The sequence below is a fragment of the Peromyscus leucopus genome, unplaced genomic scaffold (assembly GCF_004664715.2).
Source record: "Peromyscus leucopus breed LL Stock unplaced genomic scaffold, UCI_PerLeu_2.1 scaffold_1626, whole genome shotgun sequence".
NCBI lineage: Eukaryota > Metazoa > Chordata > Mammalia > Rodentia > Cricetidae > Peromyscus > Peromyscus leucopus.
This window is the reverse complement of record NW_023504805.1, coordinates 1-26,026: the sequence shown is the minus strand read 5'-3', so window position 1 is coordinate 26,026 and position 26,026 is coordinate 1. Positions and strand designations below refer to the sequence as shown.

General features: G+C 35.4%; 1 protein-coding gene across 1 annotated transcript; it reads left to right on the top strand.

Moving 5' to 3' along the window:
• Nucleotides 1-700: 700 nt before the first annotated feature.
• Nucleotides 701-20,860, top strand: LOC114689278 (the record flags this gene model as incomplete). The annotated part of the gene is made up of 12 exons (XM_028863636.2): nt 701-788; nt 2,577-2,659; nt 4,580-4,637; nt 8,378-8,406; nt 8,497-8,557; nt 9,997-10,025; nt 10,113-10,173; nt 11,804-11,886; nt 13,661-13,766; nt 14,298-14,377; nt 19,373-19,471; nt 20,632-20,860. Coding segments are annotated over 11 exons (753 nt in total), but the record flags the coding sequence as incomplete, so codon positions are not given.
• Nucleotides 20,861-26,026: the final 5,166 nt, after the last annotated feature.

Genomic DNA, 26,026 nt, shown 5'->3' with positions numbered 1-26,026 from the left:
ATTGCATAAGGACATCTCTACTATTTCAAGTATAAATAAGCACCAGGAACATTCCAGACATCGAATGAATGTTCTGATGCTTCCCTTCATATTAATGCTTGTTATGCTCTAATGATACCTGTTTTTTACTGTGAAAGAGTTTGAGATTTCATTGCATAATTACATGCATTGTATAAACAGAGAAGAATCACTAACTGCTTTTTAATTTTATGAAACTATTTTCTCTATGTCTAAGATTTTAACAAAACTATTTTTGTACATCCTTCTTTTTCATAAACAAAACTGATTCTAAAATATTTCAGTTCTTCTCCACATGGCATAGTCTATATTTTCATACTAATCAAAGGGCCTTACTATAATATTAAATTGATTTTCTCAAGGAATTGATTTTTAAATCAAATACTTTGGTATGGCAAGCACATTAATAGTACTTAAATGTATTCTTTGTTTAAATTTCAGTGAGGAATATAAGTTTCATATTATGGGTTTAGTTCCTTATTGAATTCTGCAGATGATCTTTTTCTATTTCTGCTTCAAAGCTTGATTTTAGCATATGTGACTGTATGAGGTGAAAAGATAGGTTGATCTCAAGAGCATGCAAAATGTTATCTATGAAAATATGCTATCCTATTTTTAAGTTTAGTTGAATTCAAAATAGGAAATTCAACTATATTCTCATTATTATTTTTCATTATTTTAGCAAGATATTCCTGAGAATAGTCTGAAAAGTGGTGCGGATGACTTGCCAATAGCTTCCAAACAATATGAAAATGTAGAAGAACAAGAAGGTAATGCACATGCTTAACTTGTAAGATCACTTGGCAGAGAGGTTTTCTTAAAACATGACAACAAATACCTTAGCCAAATAAAATAACCCACATAATGTATATTAAATCAAACAAAAGTAAAAATGTAATGGTAGACAAGAAAAATTTTCATCCAAAGGTTGAAATAAGAATGTCAGTAAAAGAGTTGCCTTTTATTTTATTTAACTTTTGATCATTTCATGCTTGTATACTATATTTACATCTTTTTCAGGTTTCTGGCTATTCCTACAACCTTTCCTGTGCTCAAGTCCTTAGTAACCCTGTGTGTGACTTCTCTTCTATACTATCAGTAAAGACACACTATATTTGTGTGTGTTTATGCACACACCTGCATGTGTGTGTGCATGCGTGTTTGTGTCTCTCTCTGTGTGTGTAAGTGTATGCATGCTTGTATGTATTTGTTTAGTGTGTTGCTCATATGTACATGTGTTTAGGACTGATCACTGGACTTGCACAACCTATTATCCTACTAGGATGAGCTCATTTCTGGAAAATCACCTGATTTATCTTTGTTTATCAGCCACTGATTGCCTACAGATCTTCATCTAGGGGTTGTGCATTGTGAGATTCACTTCACCCACAGTAGCATTTCATCTGGTATTGTCCTTATACAGGTGTTTTTTCAGATATCATACCTTTGAAATTTCATGGTAGCAATATCTAAGTCATGCATAGAAGATGCTGTGTAGCTTCAAGAGTGCTGGTACTTTGATTTTACAATCTATCTTCCCAATTCTTGCTATTTTTCCTGATCCTTAGATTTAGGACTTTATAAGTGGAGTTGGGGCATATTATGGTCACTCCTTGGATTTTGATTAATTGTATATACTGTAATAATTTTATGTACTGTGAAAAGTAAATTCTTTGAGGAGAAATGACAGCTACATTCTTCTGTGGGTATAACTGTGACTATAAAAACAATATTTAGAACATAGTAAGTATACTGTTATGAGAAAATGGGAGTAATTGATGACTCCTAGTGTTTATGATTTCTCCATCCATGGATAGTTTATTAGTTTCCCAGTACTTGGAATGAATTTCTCATTGAGTGGGTCTCCAGACCAATAGGACAGCTGTTGGTTACCCCAAAAATAAAAGTGTCACTATCCTACCATGAGCGTTATCTTGCCAGGCTTTTCAACATCTTGGTGGTGTACCATTTTCTGCTGGTGGGATTACTGATTGCTTATCTCCCTTGGCACTTTGCAAAGCATGTTCTCATAGTATGAGAGCAGGTTTCTATGTCAGGTCCAGCTAAATTACTCCAAATTCTGTGTTTAAAGTGTGGAGTCTTGAGCAATAGGGCCTTACAACTAAAACTATTTTGCCAGTTTCAATAAAAAAAATTATTTCACAATCCTTTTCCAATTTCCTTAATTTGTACATTTTTTGAATGTGCTTGTGGGTGTAAGCACATGATAAATGTTCTGACACATCAGTGACATCTGAAAGTGTAGATTTTAGAGAGCTTGGTCATTTATGAGAGGTGTGTGAATTAGTCAAGTATTTGGATGTCTTGAAGCTGGCAACATGCAGTTTCTATACAAGTGATATACAGGTATTTCTACAACTTGGGCATTTATCTAAGCATGTAAATATTCATCTATAAAGCACATTTAATTGAAATATTTGATAAGAGTAAATTTTTTTCTAAATTCTAATTGTGAATGTATTTCAATCTATTGTCATAGAAAATTGTGTATCTAATTGTTATATTTATGTTTTAAATAAAATATGTGGATATGTCAGAAGAACTAGAATTAGAAACAATACCGAATTTAAAACTGGAAAATGAAAATGTTTGTGATAAGAATGAAGACTATCAAAAATTGGTATGTAACTCTTTAAAATTAAATTTCTCACTTAATACTGTTTGGTTTGATGATCTTACCACAGGCCAAAAGAAACTACATTTCAGGCTACTATATTCAGTCCATCAATGATGATTTAACATTGAAATGAAAGTCTTTTACCTATTATAAAACACAGGGTATTCTTAGAATCCAGTCACACAGCTAATCATTGTCTTTTATAAGTAATTTAGTAAATAATTATATGATTATTACTTGTGCTTTATGTTAAGCTCTTTACATGGCTGGAGAGCCATAGACTCTCTATTTAAAATAGTGGATGATATAAAATTATGACTTCAGAGTTGGATTTATTTCATAAAGTTGATTCTTCCTGCAGAAACTAAATTTGTTATGTGATGATTATACTCAGTTATGTCAAGGAGAAATTTTTTCCTTATGGTCATTGGGTTATTTCAAGGTCCTCATTTGAGAAGATAATATGGACATATAATCAACTAATCTGCCAAGAGAAAGAATTTTTGATTCCATAAATGAGGCCTAATTGTGAAGGAAAAACTCAATTATTTTGCTCAATTCAATGAAGGAAATTAATTATTTCCACATTATTGTCTAATATGCTTAATATATATATATATATATATATATATATATATATATGGAATTGAGTTAATGTAGAGAATTCAAATAGGTTCAAGACACTATACTTTCTCTTTTACACAATCTGTTCAGAGACATAATACAATGTTAGGTACTTACTGAAGTATGAGTATGTTCTGAAGACATGTTTAATGTTTTAAACCCACATAAATCTGTATAGTCAATATCTACTCTATGTTGAGAAATCAAGAACTGAGAATTTCAGAGGGAAGCCTATGCCATAGTAATAGAACACCAAACAAGTAAAAAGCAACTGTTTTAGTTCAGATAGGTGCATTTTGTCATAAAGAAAACATATTTAGGCATATTTAGAGAGATATTTAGGCAAAATTGTCGTTAATGCAGGGTAGGAGTGAGAATGGTATTTTGTCATCAGAGATCAAAGTATGAAGCCTAACGTGTTTTAGAAGATGAGGGAGTGTCCACTCAGTAACTGTCAAATAGGATGGCATTACTGTACACATAGAATAGTGGACAACATATTCTCATAACTTTTAAAATTCTTGAAGAACGAGAATGCAAGATTTGTTTATTCTGTTAAACATGCAAAAAATGTGAAATGGTGTTTGGGGAAGATTTCTGTTCATTGAGAAACATTTGTAAAATATTAAAAAACTGCATAATGGTCTAATGTTATTGTCTAAAGGTAACATAGGAAATAAAAACTTGTCTGCTAATCATTTTGATCCAGAATTACCATCTATAAGAAATTAACAAAATATGTCAGTTTTGTTTGTTCACTTTTACCGAAATCAAGCACATTCTGCTTTCTTCACTACACAATCAGCATGATACAATATGAATGCTTTTTACATAATACATACCTCCTGTCAAGCCTAACCACACAAATAATGCCATTGTATAACACCTCATAATTAATGTTAATCGTGTCCTAGAGGAATGGCCCTACTAAAGATGTGAACAATTGTCTCATTAACATCCTCCAACTTTACTAAGAAGAACAAATTAGTTTTATGCATTATAATATAAAATAATTACTTTTATTGACACATGCACATCAGACATTACTCTATATATGAATGTTTTTCCTCTATTCTATATTTCTTGTATATAATTGGGAAATGAAAGGCTTAAACTTGACTGTGTATATAAGATTCTCCATTCAAATACCATGGTTTTTGATATATACTGCATAAATTCTCATGAACAATTTTCTTAAAGTCAAATATCATGATATGCTCAGAAATAGAAAATAAGACCTTTTGGAATTACACTACTAATATCATGTGACAGAGTGTGTTTTATCCTAATCCACTGCAGAAAGCTGCCCAGTCATCCAACATAGGAAATGGTCCAGAAGAAAATGAAATAATTGAAGGTAAGAGTCATCATGAAAAGACTTTATGTAAGACAAATGCTGGTATGTTATGCTACCGAAAGAAATCACTGAATAAATTTACACTTAAATAAAAGACAACAAAAGTGGTAATAAGTCCCATATGTTAATAAGCATGAGCAATGTGTAAAATTGAGATAGTCCCAGAAAGATCTCTGAGTTTTCTTCTACCTGAGATACCTAAGGTGCCCCATTTGTCCATTGACTCAACAAGGTATAACTGAAGGTTTCATGATTAACAAACGATGTCTAATTGGGGGTTTATCTCCTCTCTTATTTGGAGACTCCAATTGTATTTATTTTATATGCATATGTATTTATAAATCTTCTACAGTAGTATGTTTCCATACGGTTTTTCACGTGGATGTTAGTAAATTGTTCATCCCCATATTCCTACCCTAACCTCTCACTTGCATCGCCCTTCCCCCCACTGTCTCTCTACAATTATATATTCTATTTCCCTTTACTTGAATGATCCTCTCAAGCAATCCCTTACTTGACAGATCTGCATTGTAGTCATTCTCTGATCAAGGTATTTTAAAAAATTTCAAAAGCACACAGTCTTCCCGATGCCAATTATATCTTGATGATGGTGATGATAGAATTTGACATACACAGTGCTATCTGATAGTGGCATACATGCTGGAAAATATATTACATTGGAAATATAAAACATTTGCAAAATAAGCTCAGCTTTAATGTTTAATACTCACGATCTAAGGCCTTATCCTTTCCAGTGTGCAAACACTCTGTTTATTAGTTACTTATAGAAGTCAATCGTGAGACTAATGAGATTTCTCCAATGTTTGACTATGATTTCTTGATACCTGGGTCTCGAATGAACACCTGTCATACTCAAAGCTACCAGAAAGGACAAAGCAAAAACATATGTCACCGCAGAGATTCTGTTCTGGACTGGACAGCCAACAATATACCACATCTTCAGAAAAGAAAATCAAGTTTTGTTTTGTTCTAGAACTTATTATGTATATCTTACCTTCATTTGTAGTGCACTACTGTAACTTAGTAACAAGAAATAGGAAATATATTTAGAATTCATATCTGTAACTTATTTCAATAACACTATCATATGGTGGAGTGATTATTTAAAATCCAACTGATATACATATCTTGCCATAAAGAAGCTTTTGGCTTCATGTGGTCCCATTTATTAAATGTGGCTCTTAGTGCCGTGCTACAGGTGTCCTATTCAGAAAGTCTTTTCCTGTACCAGTAAGGTCAAGCCTATTATACACTTTGTCTTCTGTCTTATTCAGGGTCTCTGGTCTCATTTTGAGATCCTTGATCCACTTGGAGTTGAGTTTTATTCAGGTTAGAAATTAGTTCTCTGTGCATTTTTCTTGAAGCCATAAAGTTTGGTGAGCACCATGTATTGAAGTTGTTTTTTTTTCCAGTGTGTATTTCTAGTTTCTTTATCAAAAGTAAAGTGTCCATAGGTGTGGGGATGTATGTTTGGTGTTCAATTTGATTTCATTGATCAACACATGTACTGTGATGCTAAAACCATGATGTTTTTATTACTCTAGACCTGTAAAAATCATGAAATCTGGGGTGGTGGTTTCTCCAACTCTTTTTGTATTAGGTTTGTTTTACTCTCTCCAGGGTTTTTCTTTGTTCGTTTGTTTTTATTTCTATGTGGAGCTAAAAGGCTTTTTCATGGTGGTGTGGTTATTTTTTTCAATTTCTCTGACTAATCATGTTGTAGTTTTGATGAGGATTACATTGACTCTAAGATTGCTTTTAGAACATTTTAGTTATTTCTGTCAGCTGTTGTCCTAACCAGTAAACTAATAGGTGTTTATTTAGGAAGAAGGGAATAAGAACTCACTGCCATCCAAAGCCTACATAAAGTTACTTTTGTAGTTCCATTGTGTAGGAGATTGATAAATTTATCTTTTCTTTTAGTGTGGGCTGAAAATGTCCTCACCAGAGGTAAATGACTTAATATTTATATTAAATGATTAATGTTTATTGAATTCCAAAACATTAATTAAATATCTCATTTGAAAATCCATTCAGCTGAGGGATTATTCACATCCAATCTCCAAACCTGAGTCTCTACACACCAATCTCAACCAGGTAAATTTCGTATGTCACATTCTTCTGATCATTTATTTTATTACATTTCAAATGCACACAGACTTCCTGATGCCATTATATCTTGATGATGGTGATGACAGGGTTTGACATAAGCAATTCCATCTCACTAGTGCAGGCATGCTTCAAAACATTCACAAGGACAATATGAATTATTAGCAAATGTAAGCACAGCTTCAATGTTTAATACTCAGGTTCACTCACCTTAACCTTTCCAGTGTGCAAACTCCTGTTTATTATTGACTTCTGTAAGTCAATCATGAGACTAATGTGACTTCCCCAAAGTTTGAACATCATTTCTGGACACCTAGGTCTCAAAGGCACACCTATAGTAAAGCTCTCTGAAAGGTCAGGCAGAGACATGTTGAGCTCAGAGATTCTGTTCTGGCTGGACAAACAGCAATATACACATTTTCAGAAAAGAAAATCAATTTTGTGTTGTTTTAACTCATAGTGCACTGCTTCCTCACTCAGAGCATGTAATTTATTACAAGGAAAAGGAATGCATTTAACATATCTATTCAATAAATTAGGATACACTACAGATATGACAGTTCATGTCACTGAAAAATCTCATACTTATATGCACATGTTGTATGCTTTCTACATTTATTATTTTTCTGTACAATATTGTCATGAAACTATCTCTCTGTTCACAATCAGGCATTATATCATGTAAAGACCATTCTGCAATGCTTACTTACATTCAAAACTTAAAATCAAAAACTATCAGAATTACACAAAGTATTATATGAAAAACATGTGGAAATGCAAATGATTTCAGATCATTAGAAAAACTGTTTTTATATAGTCTGAACCATGAATCTAAGATAGTGATTTCTCATCTTTTATCATTAAGTACCTTTTAATCATAGTGTTAAGTCTTTCATTATTTGTCTTTTTATTTTTTATGAATACAACCAAAATTCTCATTCTTACTAGCACATAAGCAAGTGAGGTCTCCATGGGAGTCAGCAAATCTGTATATTCAGTTTAAGCAGGATCAGCACTACACTGCAGCAAGGTAGCCACACTAATAATGGCTCCTGATCAGCAATGCACCATATAGATTGATACTACTGGCCTCAAAAGACCAAGTAAAATGTCATAGGAGATATGTCCATGTCGTTCCAACTGTTGGTCTAAAGTCCGAGTTCTAAAACATGGTTTAGTTGCTCTGTAATTCCTATCATATTGACCTGCATTGCTCTTATAATTCTCACTACTTCAACTGGACAGAGCTCACTGGTCTTGTATTGATCTCTCATGCTTCATCAATATGATGAAGCTCAGAAAGTTACGGAATCACCATTCTGAATACCAACATGAGAAACGGTCATAGAATGGAAAGTCAGGTTGTGCAGAAGACATTCATGACAAGACTTTATGTAAGACAAATGCTGGTATGTTATGCTTACTCTGAAGAAATCACTGAATAAATTTACACTTTTCAATTGGACAAGCAAGTCTGGTATCAAGTCATGTAGTGTAATTAAGCATGAGCAATGTGTTAAAATTGAGTGTCTAATAATCTCGAGTATTCTGTCCCTGTACTGTGTGATCTCATTGTGCATGAGACTGACTCTACATTCTTTCTCTTTCAGTTTGGGCTGAAAAATGTCCGCACCCAGAGGTAAATGTTTTTTAATATTAATATTGAATAATTACATCTTGATTGAAGTCCAAAATATTGATTAAATATCTCATTTCAAAATCCATTCAGCAGAGGGATTATTCTCATCGAATTTCCAAACCCAAGTCTGAAACACAGCAATCTCAAGCAGGTAAATTTTGTAAGTCACATTCTCCTGATCAAGGTATTTTAAAAAATTTCAAAAGCACACAGTCTTCCCGATGCCAATTATATCTTGATGATGGTGATGATAGAATTTGACATACACAGTGCTATCTGATAGTGGCATACATGCTGGAAAATATATTACATTGGAAATATAAAACATTTGCAAAATAAGCTCAGCTTTAATGTTTAATACTCACGATCTAAGGCCTTATCCTTTCCAGTGTGCAAACACTCTGTTTATTAGTTACTTATAGAAGTCAATCGTGAGACTAATGAGATTTCTCCAATGTTTGACTATGATTTCTTGATACCTGGGTCTCGGAATGAACACCTGTCATACTCAAAGCTACCAGAAAGGACAAAGCAAAAACATATGTCACCGCAGAGATTCTGTTCTGGACTGGACAGCCAACAATATACCACATCTTCAGAAAAGAAAATCAAGTTTTGTTTTGTTCTAGAACTTATTATGTATATCTTACCTTCATTTGTAGTGCACTACTGTAACTTAGTAACAAGAAATAGGAAATATATTTAGAATTCATATCTGTAACTTATTTCAATAACACTATCATATGGTGGAGTGATTATTTAAAATCCCAAAACTGATATACATATCTTGCCATAAAGAAGCTTTTGGCTTCATGTGGTCCCATTTATTAAATGTGGCTCTTAGTGCCGGTGCTACAGGTGTCCTATTCAGAAAGTCTTTTCCTGTACCAGTAAGGTCAAGCCTATTATACACTTTGTCTTCTGTCTTATTCAGGGTCTCTGGTCTCATTTTGAGATCCTTGATCCACTTGGAGTTGAGTTTTATTCAGGGTTAGAAATATAGTTCTCTGTGCATTCTTCTTGAAGCCATAAAGTTTGGTGAGCACCATGTATTGAAGTTGTTTTTTTTTCCAGTGTGTATTTCTAGTTTCTTTATCAAAAGTAAAGTGTCCATAGGTGTGGGGACGTATGTTTGGTGTTCAATTTGATTTCATTATCAACACATGTACTGTGATGCTAAAACCATGATGTTTTTATTACTCTAGACCTGTAAAAATCATGAAATCTGGGGTGGTGGTTTCTCCAACTCTTTTTGTATTAGGGTTTGTTTTACCTCTCTCCAGGGTTTTTTCTTTGTTCGTTTGTTTTTATTTCTATGTGGAGCTAAAAGGCTTTTTCATGGTGGTGTGGTTATTTTTTTCAATTTCTCTGACTAATCATGTTGTAGTTTTGATGAGGATTACATTGACTCTAAGATTGCTTTTAGAACATTTTAGTTATTTCTGTCAGCTGTTGTCCTAACCAGTAAACTAATAGGTGTTTATTTAGGAAGAAGGGAATAAGAACTCACTGCCATCCAAAGCCTACATAAAGTTACTTTTGTAGTTCCCATTGTGTAGGAGATTGATAAATTTATCCTTTCTCTTTTAGTGTGGGCTGAAAAATGTCCTCACCCAGAGGTAAATGACTTAATATTTATATTAAATGATTAATGTTTATTGAATTCCAAAACATTAATTAAATATCTCATTTGAAAATCCATTCAGCTGAGGGATTATTCACATCCAATCTCCAAACCTGAGTCTCTACCACACCAATCTCAACCAGGTAAATTTCGTATGTCACATTCTTCTGATCAGTTTATTTTATTACATTTCAAATGCACACAGACTTCCTGATGCCCATTATATCTTGATGATGGTGATGACAGGGTTTGACATAAGCAATTCCATCTCACTAGTGGCAGGCATGCTTCAAAACATTCACAAGGACAATATGAATTATTAGCAAATGTAAGCACAGCTTCAATGTTTAATACTCAGGTTCACTCACCTTAACCTTTCCAGTGTGCAAACTCCCTGTTTATTATTGACTTCTGTAAGTCAATCATGAGACTAATGTGACTTCCCCAAAGTTTGAACATCATTTCTGGACACCTAGGTCTCAAAAGGCACACCTATAGTAAAGCTCTCTGAAAGGTCAGGGCAGAGACATGTTGAGCTCAGAGATTCTGTTCTGGGCTGGATAAACAGCAATATACCACATTTTCAGAAAAGAAAATCAATTTTGTGTTGTTTTTAACTCATAGTGCACTGCCTTCCTCCATCTGCAGAGCATTGTAATTTATTTACAAGGAAAAGGAATGGCATTTTAAAACCATATCTGTAATCTATTTCAATAAATTAGGATACACTCGCATATGACAGTTCAGTCACTGAAAAATCTCATTACTTATATGCACATGTTGTATGCTTTCACACCTTTTTATTTCTCTGTACTCTATTGTCTGAAACTCATCTCTCTGTGTCACAACAGGCATTATATCAGTAAAGAAACCATGTCTGCAATGGCTTACTTACATTCAAAACTTAAAAGTCAAAACCTATCAGAATCACACAAAGTAATTAAAAGAAAACAGGAAACAAAAGCAAATGAGATCTTCAGATCTTAGAATAACCTTTAATATAGGTCCTACATGTCAAGGAGAAAAACAGATATAACTGTAAAAAAGTGGGTTCGAGTTGAAGTCGCAAAGAAGAGTTTAAGCATTGTCTTAAGCTAGGGTAGCCACAGCAATACCCATTTTTCCTGGAAAAAAAAAAGATGTACAGAATGACTCCATGTGATAAAGTGAGTCAAAAAGGAGCAATTTGTCAGGCGGTAGTGCCTTTAATTCCAGCACTTGAGAGGCAGAGGCAGGTGGATCTCTGTGAGTTCGACATGAGCCTGGTCTACAGAGTGAGTTCCAGGAAAGGCTCCAAAGCTATACAGAGAATCCCTGTCTCAAAAAACCAAAAAAAAAAAAAAAATCAGTTTGTCAGTGCAGAGCAAAAAGCATGTTATCCTGTTCACAGAAAAATGTGTGGTAAACAAGTATCATTTGGGCGAAGTTAACAGTGAGTTATTTAAAGTTACTCTTGCAAGGCAAGGATAGTTTACAGGGTGAAAGTGTTATTTTCTCACAGTTTCTGCAGATGTGGATGTAAGCAAATAGGTCATTTATGAGTTTCCTGACAAGTCATATAAAGCATGTATGACTCCAAACTGGCCAATATGTAGTACCTGTCCAAGTGTTGATTTGTCTACAATTACAAGTTTTCTTGAGGATGTAAATATGTACCTATACCATGTGGTTAATTGAAATAACATATAAAACGTAAAACCCTAACTTTACATTATTTCCATTTTTATAGAGTATTATTTTGCCTAATTGTTGTTCATATTTTTTATGTAAAAGATATAATTTCTTCAGAAGAAATAACAGAATCTAAAGTGGAAAATAAGAGAAGTTTTGTTAAGAGTGCAGAAAATCAAGAATTTGTACGTAAAGTTTAAATTTAAATTTCTCATTTCCTATTGTTTGCTTCAATGACTTTGCCATAGGCTCACATGCTACATTTTAAACCACATTATTCAATCAAAAAATTAATTATTGAATAATAAATTGAAAGCATTTAGTATTCTTAGAATCCCATGACATTGCTAAATATTTCCATTGATGTATAGTAAGTAAATTTCTGAAAATTGTAATTGCTCTATTTTTAATGTATTTGCACACTTGGGTAAAGATAAGACTCAATGTGAATATCATGGATCAGTTTTTGTGGATCCTCAACCCTTTTACAGCTGATAAAATCCTACCATCTTTAAGTAGGGGCATTCTGATTTCTCTTACATTTTGTATGCTTTATTATCCTTCTTACCTTATCGGGTCTATCTAGAACTTCAGTTCTTTATTGAAAATGTATAGAGACAGTGAACAATGATTGCCTTTTTCTCACCATAATGGTTAGATTAATACTTTTTTCTCCATTTTAGAAGATGTAGATTGTAGGCTTGTTATTTATCACTTGTATAATTGTGGCATATTCTCTACAAATACCTAGACTCTCCTTGAATTTTATCACTAAGTTCTAAATGTTCAATTGTTCAAATGTTCAATGACCAAGTTGTTTTTATCTCAGAGATGCAGAGATGGTTTGAAATACACAAGTCAACAGATTTAACAAAGCACAGAAACAGACTTAGACAAAAAGTCACCTAATCTTCTCAATACATGTAGATCAGGCACTTGCCAAAATCGAATATACCATCATGATAACAGTCCAGAGAGTGTAAGACAAGAAGGAGCATACTTCAATGCAATAAAAATTATGTAATGAGAAACTCAGAGCCAAAATCATCCCCAATGGATGAAAACATGAGTCCCATGGGGTCATAATAAACAAATTTGTCTATCATCTTGAATCCTTTTCAATGTTGTACTCAATCTATTAGCTGGAGCAATAAAGCAGGAGAACAAAATTAAAGGAGACAAATAGGAGAATAGAAAACAATACTGTTTGTATTAGTTATGGTTTCTATTGCTGGGAAGAGAATCCATGACCATAGCTACTCTTATTTGGGAAACATTTCATTGGGATGGATTCCTGTTTCACAGGCTTTGTCCACTATCATCATAGCAGGACATGGCAGCATGCATGCAGACATGGTCCTGGATAAGGAGCTGAGAGCTCTACATCTTGATCAGCAAGCAGTGAAAGAGTCTGTGTCTAGTCTGGATGTAACTTGAGCACAGGAGACCTCTAATGGCCCCCAGACAGACAAACTTCCCCCAACAAGGTCACACCGCTGCCAACAAGGCCAAACCTTCTGATAGTGACACTTCCTATAAGCTTATGGGGCCCAATTGCATTCAAAGTACCACACTGTTTAAAGAAATTTTCCTGATAATAGGGTAGGCACTTCTTTATTTTATAAATATCCTCCAAATTCTTTTGGGAATATAAATAGCATTAACAGTTCTTATATAAAAGTAGTTGCTTTTGTTTTTGTTAATATTGTGCATCAGGTCATATCCTCTGAATGTGTTTCCTTTTTCCTCTGTACCTCTTACATAGTGAAGTGCCATGAAAAATGAAGGATAGATTTAAACTTTACTGTGAATAATAGATTTGCTATTAAAATGACTTTGTCTTAAATATATACTACATAGAATTTCAAGTATACTTGTCATGAAATTAGGAATTCAAGTATGTTCTTAGAAATCAAATAAGACCTTTCTAAAATATATTACCAATACTCCTTTTGATAGAGTGTGTCTGACCTTAATGGACCACAGGAATCTTCCACAGGAGCTCCCGACTCATCCAATATGGACGATGTTGCAGAAAAAAATGTAATAATGCATCAGGAGAGAAGTAAGTAGTACATTTTAAAATATATTTGTTCTATAGAATGATTGTGTATAGAACAGAACACTATCTGTTATAGACAGACAACTACACATATAGGAAGCCAAATGATTAGTAGAATGGTAATAATACTCACATTATCAAATCTGAGCAACAGATAAGATTTTGTTTGTCAAAGACAGAGTCCTTACTCCCACCTCTCAGGTGTCCATTTTCTTTTGCTTTATCTTCAGAAATATATGAGATCAATCTGAATATGTAAGTGAAGGAAACTCCCATACAGTGGAGGCTGCTTCCCAAACCTCTGTTTAGAGAAAAAACACACCCAAACACCTGTTTTTGAGAGAGATCCTTTATTAAGCAGAGAAGATAAGTTAAATATTTCCACTGCAGTTTATACTTAAGTCAAACTATTGCTTGGGAAAATGAAAATAAATATTTTCTCATCCCTAATGTGTCTTCATTATAGCAATGGACAGCTTTTCCCCTAAATGTTCATTGTACTTTGCTTAGTGAAATATGTGCACTTCTTAACAGCATCTGTCATGGAAGACCAAGCACATGCCTCAGAAGAAGAGCAGAGGCAGCCCAGTGCTAGAAAAACTAGGCAGTCATTTGTAAGTAAATACTTCAGTTTACATTGCACATTTATGCTATTTCCACAGTAATGTTCCATAGGCCAAATAAGATTAAATTTAGTATGTCTTCTAGAATTAATACATAGAATGTAAATGTTTTTTTAAATATTCTTATTATTTATTATTTGAAAACTACATTCACCACTGACTCCCTCCACCTTGTGCTGGTGGAACTCATTCTTCTTCTTCTTCTTCTTCTTCTTCTTCTTCTTCTTCTTCTTCTTCTTCTTCTTCTTCTTCTTCTTCTTCTTCTTCTCCTCCTCCTCCTCCTCCTCCTCCTCCTCCTCCTCCTCCTCCTCCTCCTCTCCTCCTCCTCCTCTTCCTCCTCCTCTTTCTTCTTCTCTTCTTCTATTTCTTCTTTGCTTAATGTCTCTTAAAATTAATTTTTTTGTTTTTGTTTTTGTTTTGTTTTCTGAGACAGTGTTACTCTGTGTATCTTTGTGCCTGTCCTGGAACTCGCGCTGTAGACCAGGCTTGCCTTGAACTCACAGAGATCCTCCTGCCCTGCCTCCCGAGTGCTGGGATTAAAGGTATGTGCCACCACTGCCCAGCTCTTAAATTATTATTAATAGCCCACTGAGTCCAAGTGGGGCTGACCATCTGTGAATGTGTGTGAAGACACCTTCTGGGACATGAGGCAATCTGTCCTAAGCCACAGCTCACAGATAAATTAGGATCCTCCTTTCACAACCAGCCATGGCCAATTGCTCCTCATCTAGTGCTGGGGCCTTGAGAGATACTTCCTCACTCATGCTGGCGTCTTGATTTGCTTGAGCTTGTGCAAGTCTAGTGTAAGACACAGCTGCTCTGAGTTGATCTGTGCACCCGTTATTCCTTGTCCCCAAAAGAACATTTCAGTGTACTTCTCTCCAGATTCAAACTCTTACATTGTTTCAGACCATTCTTCCTCGTTGTTTCTTGAGCTTTCAGTAGTGGGAGGTCAATGCAAATGACCCATCTGCAGATGAACCTTCACACTGGCTTATCCTTATCATGTTAACTAGTTATGGTTCTCTACATTAAACATTACTCCCTGCAAAAAAAAAAAAAAAAGAATCATATGACCAACAATGAGGGCAGAACAAACCTATGGGTATAAACACAAATAATAATAGCACTAGTTGGACTAGCTTATGACTATTCCAGACATAAGCTTTTGACAAGGTTTACAGCATCAAACATTTGATCCATTGCTTGGAGCAGCTCTCCCATCCATTCCTAACAAGGTTGGTTATTTACATAACTACCACACAACCATTGTGGACAGCTTACCTGGCTGGTCACTGTTGTCATAGGAAAGGTCCAAAACTGGATAGACTCTTCATGTATTTCATGACCAGTGGCTGGAACTACAACTTTTATTGTGATGAAAGGCAGAAATTCCTTGTCTGCTAGAGATTGAGTTCTAAATGCCCTACGTAACCAGACTGTGTGGTATCTTCAACAAGGGAGTCTTACCATTTAGTTATGACAAACAAGCAGAATGTGTAGAAATGGACTGTGTTATTTGGGGTGACATGGAGGCCTAATTGACCAATAACTCATAAGGAGGTATCATGTCCTTTGTTTTCGAGTTTCAATATAAATCTCATGTCTTATGAGGGAAGTCAACACATTCCAGGTACCTCTGAACAAACTCTTTTTAGTATGTCTTTTAAACTATTTGACAAACTAGTCACTTCTACATCCTTCATACAGCCTTAGTTTAGGTTCGGTTACACCTTAGTCCCTGCTCTGACTTACTCTTCCGCCTTCATTGCCACTTAGACCTTAGCCCAGAGTACTTATTGATCCAGTGTTATTTCTTGTCACCTGTGTTCTACCTCTGCTCAAAATGTATTTTCCTTAATTTGCAACATCATAGTTCCTATAAGGCTTTTTTCATAGACCTTCATTTTTATCTGGCACTCATCCTTTTGTCCTTTATCCTCCAATCCTTCCATGATAAAACTGTCAAGATCCAGTATTCTCCTTCTCTGATTTAATTTTACATATATTTTACTATCTCCCTTTCAATGGGTCCATCTACAATAGACCATGTCTAATTTCTAGGCTTCCTTATGTAATCCTATTTGAACACACAAAAGTCTAATATCTACACACGAGGACAGCATATCACATTTGCTTTTCTAATCCTAGCTGGCCTCATTGAGTAAAACTCTTCTAGTTCTATTAATTTACTTGCAATTTTTACTATTTCATTTTTTTCTTTATTGAGTAATATTCCATTGTGTGTATATACCACATTTTCCTTATCCATTCATCTGCTGATGGCTATCAAGATTGATTCTATATCCTAGGGCACATGAGTGGGATTCTTTTGTTGATTTTTTTATTCAGTTTGTCATCATTGATTTAGGTGTTAAATTTGTGAAATGCTAATTTGTTATAGTGTTTATCAGCTGTAAGACTTTTTGTGGAGCCTCAACCCTTTTACAGCTGATAAAATCCTACCATCTTTAAGTCGGGGCATTCTGAGTTCTCTTACATTTTGAATGCTTTAATATCCTTCTTACCTTATTGGGTCTATCTAGAACTTCAGTTCTTTATTGAAAAAGTATGGAGACAGTGAACAATGATTGCCTTTTTTCTCATCATAATGGTTAGATTAATATTTTTTCTCCATTTGAGAAGATGTAGATTGTAGGCTTGTTGTTTTTCACTTGTATAATTGTGATATATTCTCTACCCATACCTAGCCTCTCCTTGACTTTTATCATTAAGTTCCAAATATTCAATTGTTTTAGTGGTGGTTTATGCATATATTGGGATAATCATGTGAATTTCTTCATTCTATTTATTTGATATGTTGTATTTATTGATTTACATACATTTGTCTTACCCTGCATTCTTGGATGAAACCAAAAGGGCCATCATGGATAATCCTTTCGTTATGGTCTTAAATTCTCTTTGCCATTGTCATTTTTAATTTTATATTTATGGTTATTTGTCTACATTATTCTTGTCCATGACATATGTGCTTGGTATACTCATAGGCCAGAAAAGAGCATCCAATTCCCTGGAACTGGAGTTACTGATAGCTGTGAGATATGATATGGATGCTGGGAATTGAAAGCGGGTCCTCTGGAAGAATAGGCAGTGCTTGTCAATGCTGGGTCATCTCTCAAACCCCAGCTTGTCAATCTCACATTTAGAAGTTTTGTATCTGTTCTCATCATGAAAATCAGTCTGTGGTTTTAATTCTCTTCATGTGAGTCTTTCTTTAGTTTGGGTATCAAGTTATTACTGGCATCATAAAAATTTAGGAGAAATCCTTTATTTTTCTATTTCATGAAATGATCTGAGTAGCAATGATATTCATTTTTCCTTGGTATTCTGTAAAATTCTGCAAATAATCCATCTTGTCATATATATATATATATATATATATATATATATATATATATTCATCTCCTTCCTCTTGACTTAATTTTATTACATACAATGAATCTAGAAATACATCCATTTCTTTTAGATTTTAGAATTGCATGCACTGGAGATTTTTAAATATGTTTGTGATTTCTGAATTTCATTGGAAGTTGAAAAACAAAAATGAAAAAAAAAGAACCTTGTATAGAAGCAGTAGTGTGGCCTGCTAAGATACACAATTTACCTCTTAATCTGTTCACCTTAACTTGCAAGTGTTCATTACCATGAGTGATTGGTCTGGTTCAAATCCTCTGGTTTCTGTTACACCACCAATAATGGTCTCTCCCTGGTGCTCCTCTTAGACATCCTGTGGTTGTCCTGTGTCATGGAGGTCCTGCTGTTTTGGATCTGTAGGTTTGTCCCTTTCACATTCTCCAACAGTACATAGATTTGGTAGATTTGGAGGGAACCAACTCAAAACCCTGGTTCTGGGCCCCGTTTGTAGCTGGGTTGGCCAGCTTGCTAGCTTTTCATTATTATCACTACCCACATGCATTCTCCAACACTGCCTAGGCTAGCTCACCCAATGCAGACCAGAGCAAAGAAGGCCAGTTCTCCTTCTCTTAGGTTCTCAGATCCAGTTCACCCTCACTCATATTGCCAGAGTGAGCTCTATGGAAACATTGTCATTTCTATTTTATTAGTTTCAGCCCAGATTTTTATTATCTCAGAATTGCTTGGACATTCTTAAAATCATTCTCTTGAATTATTTCTCCTGAATTTTATCCACATCGTTCTCTTTTATAACTCTTTATTAAGTGATCAATAATTTTTCAGAAGATGTTTTCGGTTGTTAGTTGGATTTTTCGTATTCCTTTCCTTTTTTCAAGACACCTTATGTTTCAATGGAGGCATTTAAAACCACCAGGAGAGACTAAATTTTGGTAGGGTTGATATGCAGTTTTTCCTCTGTGCAACTGATATTAAGGGCCACAAGCCCTGGTCCTATCCTTCTTCTGTGAGTCAGCCTCTGTCTAAGCCTAGAGCAGGGTTCCTGTGTCAATACAGGTGGTGCCTGGCAGATAACACCTAGCCACCTGTGGGAATGGTCCCAAGCAAAATACATAGGTTGAATCAAAGCAGTGAGAGCCTCTCAACTGGTCATGGAGTTTGCCTAGTTCATCAGTAGGTCTAACCTCCAGAAGGCAGGGCCCCTCACTTGTGTAGGAAGTCATACTGCCTGGGATCCTGGAGAAAAATCCATGGGCCTTATGTTGTTGTAGGATATCATGCAAGTCAGGCCCCAAGACAAAGTTCATGGGTATCATATATGGCCCTAAAGGGAAGTCAGAATCTTTCATCTGGTTCTGGAGTTTCTGGAACATCAGAGGTAGCCTAAGCCTAGAAATCAGAGTCCCTCCCTTTTTGAAGGAGTCCTAGTACTTAATTCTCATACTATTGTAACTTATTCTAAAATTGTGAATATATGTAAAATATGCAATCAGCCATAGTTGCCCTTTTTAGTTGAATGGATGGTTCAAATCTTTCGTGACATTGTTTTAATTTTCAGTTTAAAAATTCCTTATTTTACATAATCTCTTTCAGATTGATACTATAAGAGCATGTTTTTGTCCATGTTTCACCAAAAAACGAAGCTCTTCTCGCCACCACAAGAAATAGAAGAGAAAACATAAAAAAATGATGGTAAGAGTTATATTTTGTTTTAAAATGTATTAGTATTAGAAAGAATGTTTATCTAAAATACACACTCAGTTTTCCAGCTCAGGAATATAAGTATTTCAGTGCAGCACGGGGGATAAAAAGAGTTAACTGTCAATGGAATGATTATCTCATGAGTCAACAACTGGCTAAATCAAGATTGTCATCAGTCACACACACACACACACACACACACACACACACACATATATATATATATAGTTTTATATATAGTTATATATAGTTATTTAGATAGATTATAGATATAGATAGATAGATAGATAGATAGATAGATAGATAGATAGATAGATAGATGGATGGATTATAGATAGATGACCGATTGATAGATATCTAGAATGTATGTGTATGTATGTTTTGGTCACATTTCAAAGGTTCAAGAATACTAGGAAACAAATCTGAAGAGAGAAAGCTGGGAGCTAAAGAATATGAACAGTTTCAAATACTGGACATAAAGGAGGAAAATGGAGCAGTGTGTCTGGTGGTGGGAGAGAGAATAAATTCTTTAGAAAAGGAATAGTATGGTGTTGAATATGTAATAAGAACATAAATCAATTTCTAACAGAAAGGTTTCATTCATAAGAAGAAAAGGTATTCCTAACCATCTTCCATGTTTTCCTCACTGTTATTACATACTGAGTTAGGATCCAATTTAGAGTTTAAGGCTAGGTTGAGTTTTATGATTAGGCTTCCTGTTATATAGTTAGAGTAGATTTAAGGTTAGGTGTTAGCATTAAGGTTTACAAATGTCATGGTGCATATAGATCTGTCATGAAAGTGAAGTATTAAATGGAATGTTCATGATGGATGAAAGGTGAATTTTACAAAAACGTCTCCATTGGCACACATGTTCTAGAAATGCATTTTTTTTTTCTTTTGGTTTTTCGAGACAGGGTTTCTCTGTGTAGCTTTGCGCCTTTCCTGGAACTCACTTGGTAGCCCAGGCTGGCCTCGAACTCACAGAGATCCGCCTGCCTCTGCCTCCCAAGTGCTGGGATTAAAGGCGTGCGCCACCACCGCCCGGCTAGAAATGCATTTTATGAGTGCTCTAACTAGCTCTTTTCACCATATAGTTTATAAAGCAGAAGAGAGCACTGTGCATTTAAATTGAATTATTCTCATCCTAGAACTTGGACAACTCTACGACAATTGCCTGACAACTTCTCTGACCATCTACAATAAAACAACTCAGGAAAAAAATCTGTTCCTTCTCCAATAATTGCTTCAAGAAAAAGCACATTTTTATTTTATGTTTTAGAATATTATAGTATTATATTACATAATCTTCAGTGTTATTTTCACCTCTTTATTTTGTTTTATTATATTGTAGTATATTACACTATTATATTATCTTCAGTTTTTATTTCCATATGTTTATCTTGTTTTATTAGATTATGTTATATTATGTTAATATATTATACTATCTTCAGTGTTTATTTTATATTTACCTTCCTTCCCTTGATGTAAATAGTTCTTGTATATGTGTATATATGTATATATGTATATATATATTTATATGTATATATGTTTATGTGCTTTGTAATATATTTTTAGAAGATATCATTTTTGAATGTACAAAGTTATTGAATAATTAATAATAATTAAATAAAAATAATTTAAATATCCTTCAAAGTTGTTTGAGTCCATTTGATTGCTACATTTCCCTTTAGCTCTTCTAGTTACTAATGCAGCTATACAGTATTTGATGATGGTCATTAATGGTTCATCCATACCTTCTTTATGTAAATGAGCACTGCTTTAGTTTTTTTAGTTTATCCATTGTTTATTCATTTACCCATGAATGGATTTCTTCTTGGTGGCTTTCAATTACAATGAGTAAAGAGGAGGTGTGTTTTCTCAGAGGTACATGAGTATCTGAGGCCTGACATGAAATTCTTTGGGGAATAAATATAGATGTGAAGTAAATATAAATGTGTATGAAAAAAATCATATGGTAATTCCCCATTTAGCTTTGTGAGGAGGCACCATACTGTATCCCCCGCCAGTTCCTGCCTGCATCACTCTCTGTCCCTATCAGCAATGCACAAAGGTTACAATTTCTCACACCCTTTCTGGCACTTCTTCCTCTTATGTATAGTAGCTATCCTGACTGCTTTTGCAATATCTTTTTTACTGCTAGTCCAGTGATTCAGGGTAAAATAAAACCTACTGAAGCCTTTTCTGTTGACTGAATGAGTGCCCTATGCAAGGCAATCAGCAAATATTGGTCCCTCTCTTGTTACCTTGTTTTTTCCTTTTTTTTTTCATTAAATTTTTTGTTTATTTTACATACCAACCACAGTTCCCACACCCCCCTTCCTCTCTCATCCTATTCCCTCCCCAACCTCATTTCTATTCCCCAACCCACTCCTCAGAAAGGGTAAGGCCTCCCATGGGAGTCAACAAAGCATGATATGCCAAGTTGAGACAGGGCCAAGCTCCTTCCCTGTCCATCAAGACTGAAGTACTGCTTTAGTTAAAGCGCTGCCTTTGGAACACTTTTCTACATCATTATATATAGTTTGAGATAAATATAAATGCAGGAATTTTCTGTTTCAAAAACAGTCTTATATGTGAAAAAAATATATGTGATATGTCAATATTTGTTTTTAAGATACTTTAAGCTCAGAACCAAGCCCTGATGGGAATTCATTTTGAACAATATTTGCTCAGTAGAATTTATTCTTTCATTGGTGAAAAAGACAGGAGGAGGAAAGGATATTTATGATGAAATGCTGTCTGTTCCATGATACTGTATTTGTTCTTTAAGTCGTGTGACAAACACCATTTGACAAACAAAGCATGGTTTTGGCACATCACTTTTGAGAGTTTAAGTCCATGTGAATGAAGAAGGCATGGTGTAGGAAATCAGTGGAAGGTGACTGGACTGTGAGGCGGCAGATGTTCTGGTTCTGGTTGACCTATAAGCTGAGCACTTCTGAAACTAAAGATTGAGGATAATCCCTCAAAGGGGTGCTCTAGCGATCTACTGTACAGGGCATTCCTTAAAGGCCAGCATTCTAAAAGGACAGTGTAGGTAATGGTACACAAAAATCTTAAAAAGAGCGAGACCAAATACAAGTGAGAAAAATACCAAAGCTTGCAGCTCCAGGACAAGAAAGTGGGGAATATGATTACAAGAAATTTTCTCCAAAGGACATAGGCAGGTCCTTTTCAGCCTTAACTCCTTCAGTCTATCTGGCCTCTCTCAGGCTCATTCCATTTTTTAAATGCAAGAGTTCTTACATACATCCCACATTCCTGGCATCTCCAGCATCCTAGCATGTCCATGGCACTTTAGACCTCACCCTCATGCATACCTGCCTTAGATAAGGTTTCCATTGCTGTAAAGAGACACCATGACCATAGCAACTCTTAGAAGGACAACATTTAATTGAAGGAGCTCACTTACACTTTCAGAAGTTCACTCCATTATCATCATGGCAGGGAGCATGGCAGCATGCAGGCAGACATGGTGCTGGAGCAGTAGCTGAGAATCCTCTATCTTGCAGGCAGTGGGAAGTTGACTAAGACACTCAGTAGTATCCTGAGCATAGGAAACATCAAAGCCTATACTCACAGTGACACATTTGCTCAAAAAAGGTCATGTCCACTCTAAACCATACCTCCTAATAGTCACTCCCTATGAAACTATGGGGGTCAGTTACATTCAAACTACCACATTCCACTCCCTTGCACCCATAAACTTGTAAAAATATCATAATGCAAAATGAATATAGTCCAACTTCAAAAGTCTCCATTGTCTATCACAGTCTCAATAATGTTTTAAAGTCCAAAGTTCAAGGACTTTTCTGAAATTCATAAGTCTTAAATGTAATCCCTTATAAAATCAAAATAAAACAACGACATCACATACTTCCAACATATAATGGCACAGGATATACATCAACATTCCCAAATGTATTGAAGGGAGCATAGTGAGGAAAACTGGATCAAAGCAAGATTGAAAATCAGCCAGACAAACTCCAAAGGCTGCATTTCAATGTCTGATGTTAAAAAGCTCTTCAGATGTCCAACTCTGTCCAGCTTTGTTGAGTGCAACACATTTCTCTCTCTCTTGAGCTGGTTCCATTCCCCATCAGCAGCTCTCCTCTGCAGGTATCCCATGACACTGGCATCTCTAACACTGGGGTCTCCAAGGCAATCCAGGCTTCAACTTCCCAGCTTCACATAATGGCCTCTACTGGGCCCCCATTCAGGGACATCCTGACACACGCCATTTCTTCTATCCTTAACTCTAAAGCCAAAACCACATGGCCAAATCTGCCAAGAGCTGCTGCTTACTGGAGTTGGAACATGAGTCACTTATTCAATTGAAATCTTTCCCGGCTTTCTGTCCTTCACTGCCTAAGCTTGGCTCTCCTGAAACTGGTTCTCTAGACCAGACTGGCCTAAAACTCAGAAATCATCCAGCCTCTGTGTTTCCAGTGCTGGGAATAAAGGTGTGCCCCACACCTTCTGGCACAAGTTTTTCTTTAGTTCCTGTTCCCAAGTTGGAAACTTACCCTGGGTGGGATCTTGCCCTGGGGTCACCACTCCCTTAATTCCTTTTCTTAATCTGTTTTTCTCCTTGACCAGAGGACTTAGATCCCTTCCACTCTTGGTGCTCCTTTTCTCCTTAAATGGTATATTTTGTAATTTACCCTGCTCATCTTGCTACTTTCCATTATAAATCTTCATTAGAGGTACCACTAACAGCCACAGGACAAAGTCTAAACCAGGCTGTTTTGAGATTTCCTTTGCCAACGGAATTAATTCAAAACTCTTCACTTTAACTTCAGGTGAACTTCTCAAACTAGGGCAAAAAGCAGCCGCTTTCTTCACCAAAACATCACAAGAATGATCTCTAGGCAACATACTAAAATTCCTCACTTCTGAAAACTCTTGAGTAAGCACCGTGCCGCCCCCCCCCCCATTTCATCAAATCACAATCGACACCAAGGACTTCCATGCTCATACTAGTATGGCCCATTAAGCAGCACTAAAAGCTTTCAATTGCTTTTTTAATTCACAGTCCCAAGGCCCATATTCCTTCAAACAAAAACATTGTCAGATCCATCACAGCAATGCCCCACTCCTGGTACCAACTTCTCTCTTAGTTAGGGTTACTATTGCTGTGAAGAGACACCATCACCACAGCAACTCTTATTGGGAAAACATTTATATGAGGGAACTCACAGTTTCAAGGTTCATTCCATTATCATCATGGTGGGAGAAAGGACACATGCAGGCAGACATGCTTCTAGAGAAGTAGCTTAGAGTCCTATATAATGCAGGCAACTAGACTTTGACTGAGACACTTGGCATTATCCTCAGCTTCAGAAACTTCAAAGCCTGCCTCCATAGTGGCGCACTTCCTCCAACAAGGCCCTACCTCACTCCAAAAAAAGCCTTACCTCCTAATAGTGCCATTCCCTAAGAGATTATGGGGCCAAATTACATTCAAACTATGACAATAGCCTACTCTGGGCTGCCAGTATGAAACCTACTACATATTCCCTGAACAACATGGTTTTTTCTCAAAATCTTAGTAGAAGTTTTCATGTCTCCATAATTTTTGCTATCCTGGTTAGCTTCAGCTGTCAACTTGATACAGTCTGAGTGAGTCTTACCTAATTATTAAAATCAAGTTAGTTTGTGACTATGACTGTGAGGGACTGAGTTGATAAACCATTGATTGAGGAGGCTATAGCACACTGTGGGTGGGGTGGCATCATCCCTGGAGAATTAGTCCTGGGTTGTGTAAGAAAGCTAGGTGATCAAGACAGAGTGAAAGTCAGCAAGCCATGTTCTTCTCTAGTTTGAGCTTGAGTTCTTGCCATATGTGTCCTCAGTTTTGATTAATAACATGGAAGTGGAAACGGAAGCCAAATAGACACTCCCCTCTTCAGGGGTCAGAGTGTGTTACCACAGCAACAGGAATGGAGCTAGACCACTTGCTTTCTGTATGTTTGAAAACTACAGCCAGCAAGACCAGCTCTGCTGCCCACTTGAGCAATGGCTGGAATTTAGACAACTGTAGTGATGTCTCAGTGCTGGGGTTGGAGAGAACCCAGAAAAAGACTTATACACTCTCCCTGTTCTAAAACAGTTCACAGAAATATATCATGTCTCAACCATAATTTTCTTTTCTATAAAATGAAGCACATACTTGTGACTCAATTATACAGTCATTCAAATAAAATAACATACTTGACAGAGGAATGTACACAATGCTTTATTGAACTAAGGTTTTATTTTTAACTTAAATTTCTCTAATAGCTTGCACTGTTCAAAATGTTATTTTATATAACCTAAATTAAGATTTTATAGTATTAAGATCATGACTACCATACGGTGCATTTAAAGTAGAATGTACTGTGTTCATTAACATCACGAAAAAGAAACAATACCTATATATCACAACTAAAGCAGAATCCATTCCTTATAATACTTATATTATTTGAATCTTATTTGGATCAATGTTTGTGAAGTGTCTGAGGATAAAATACAAATATCATA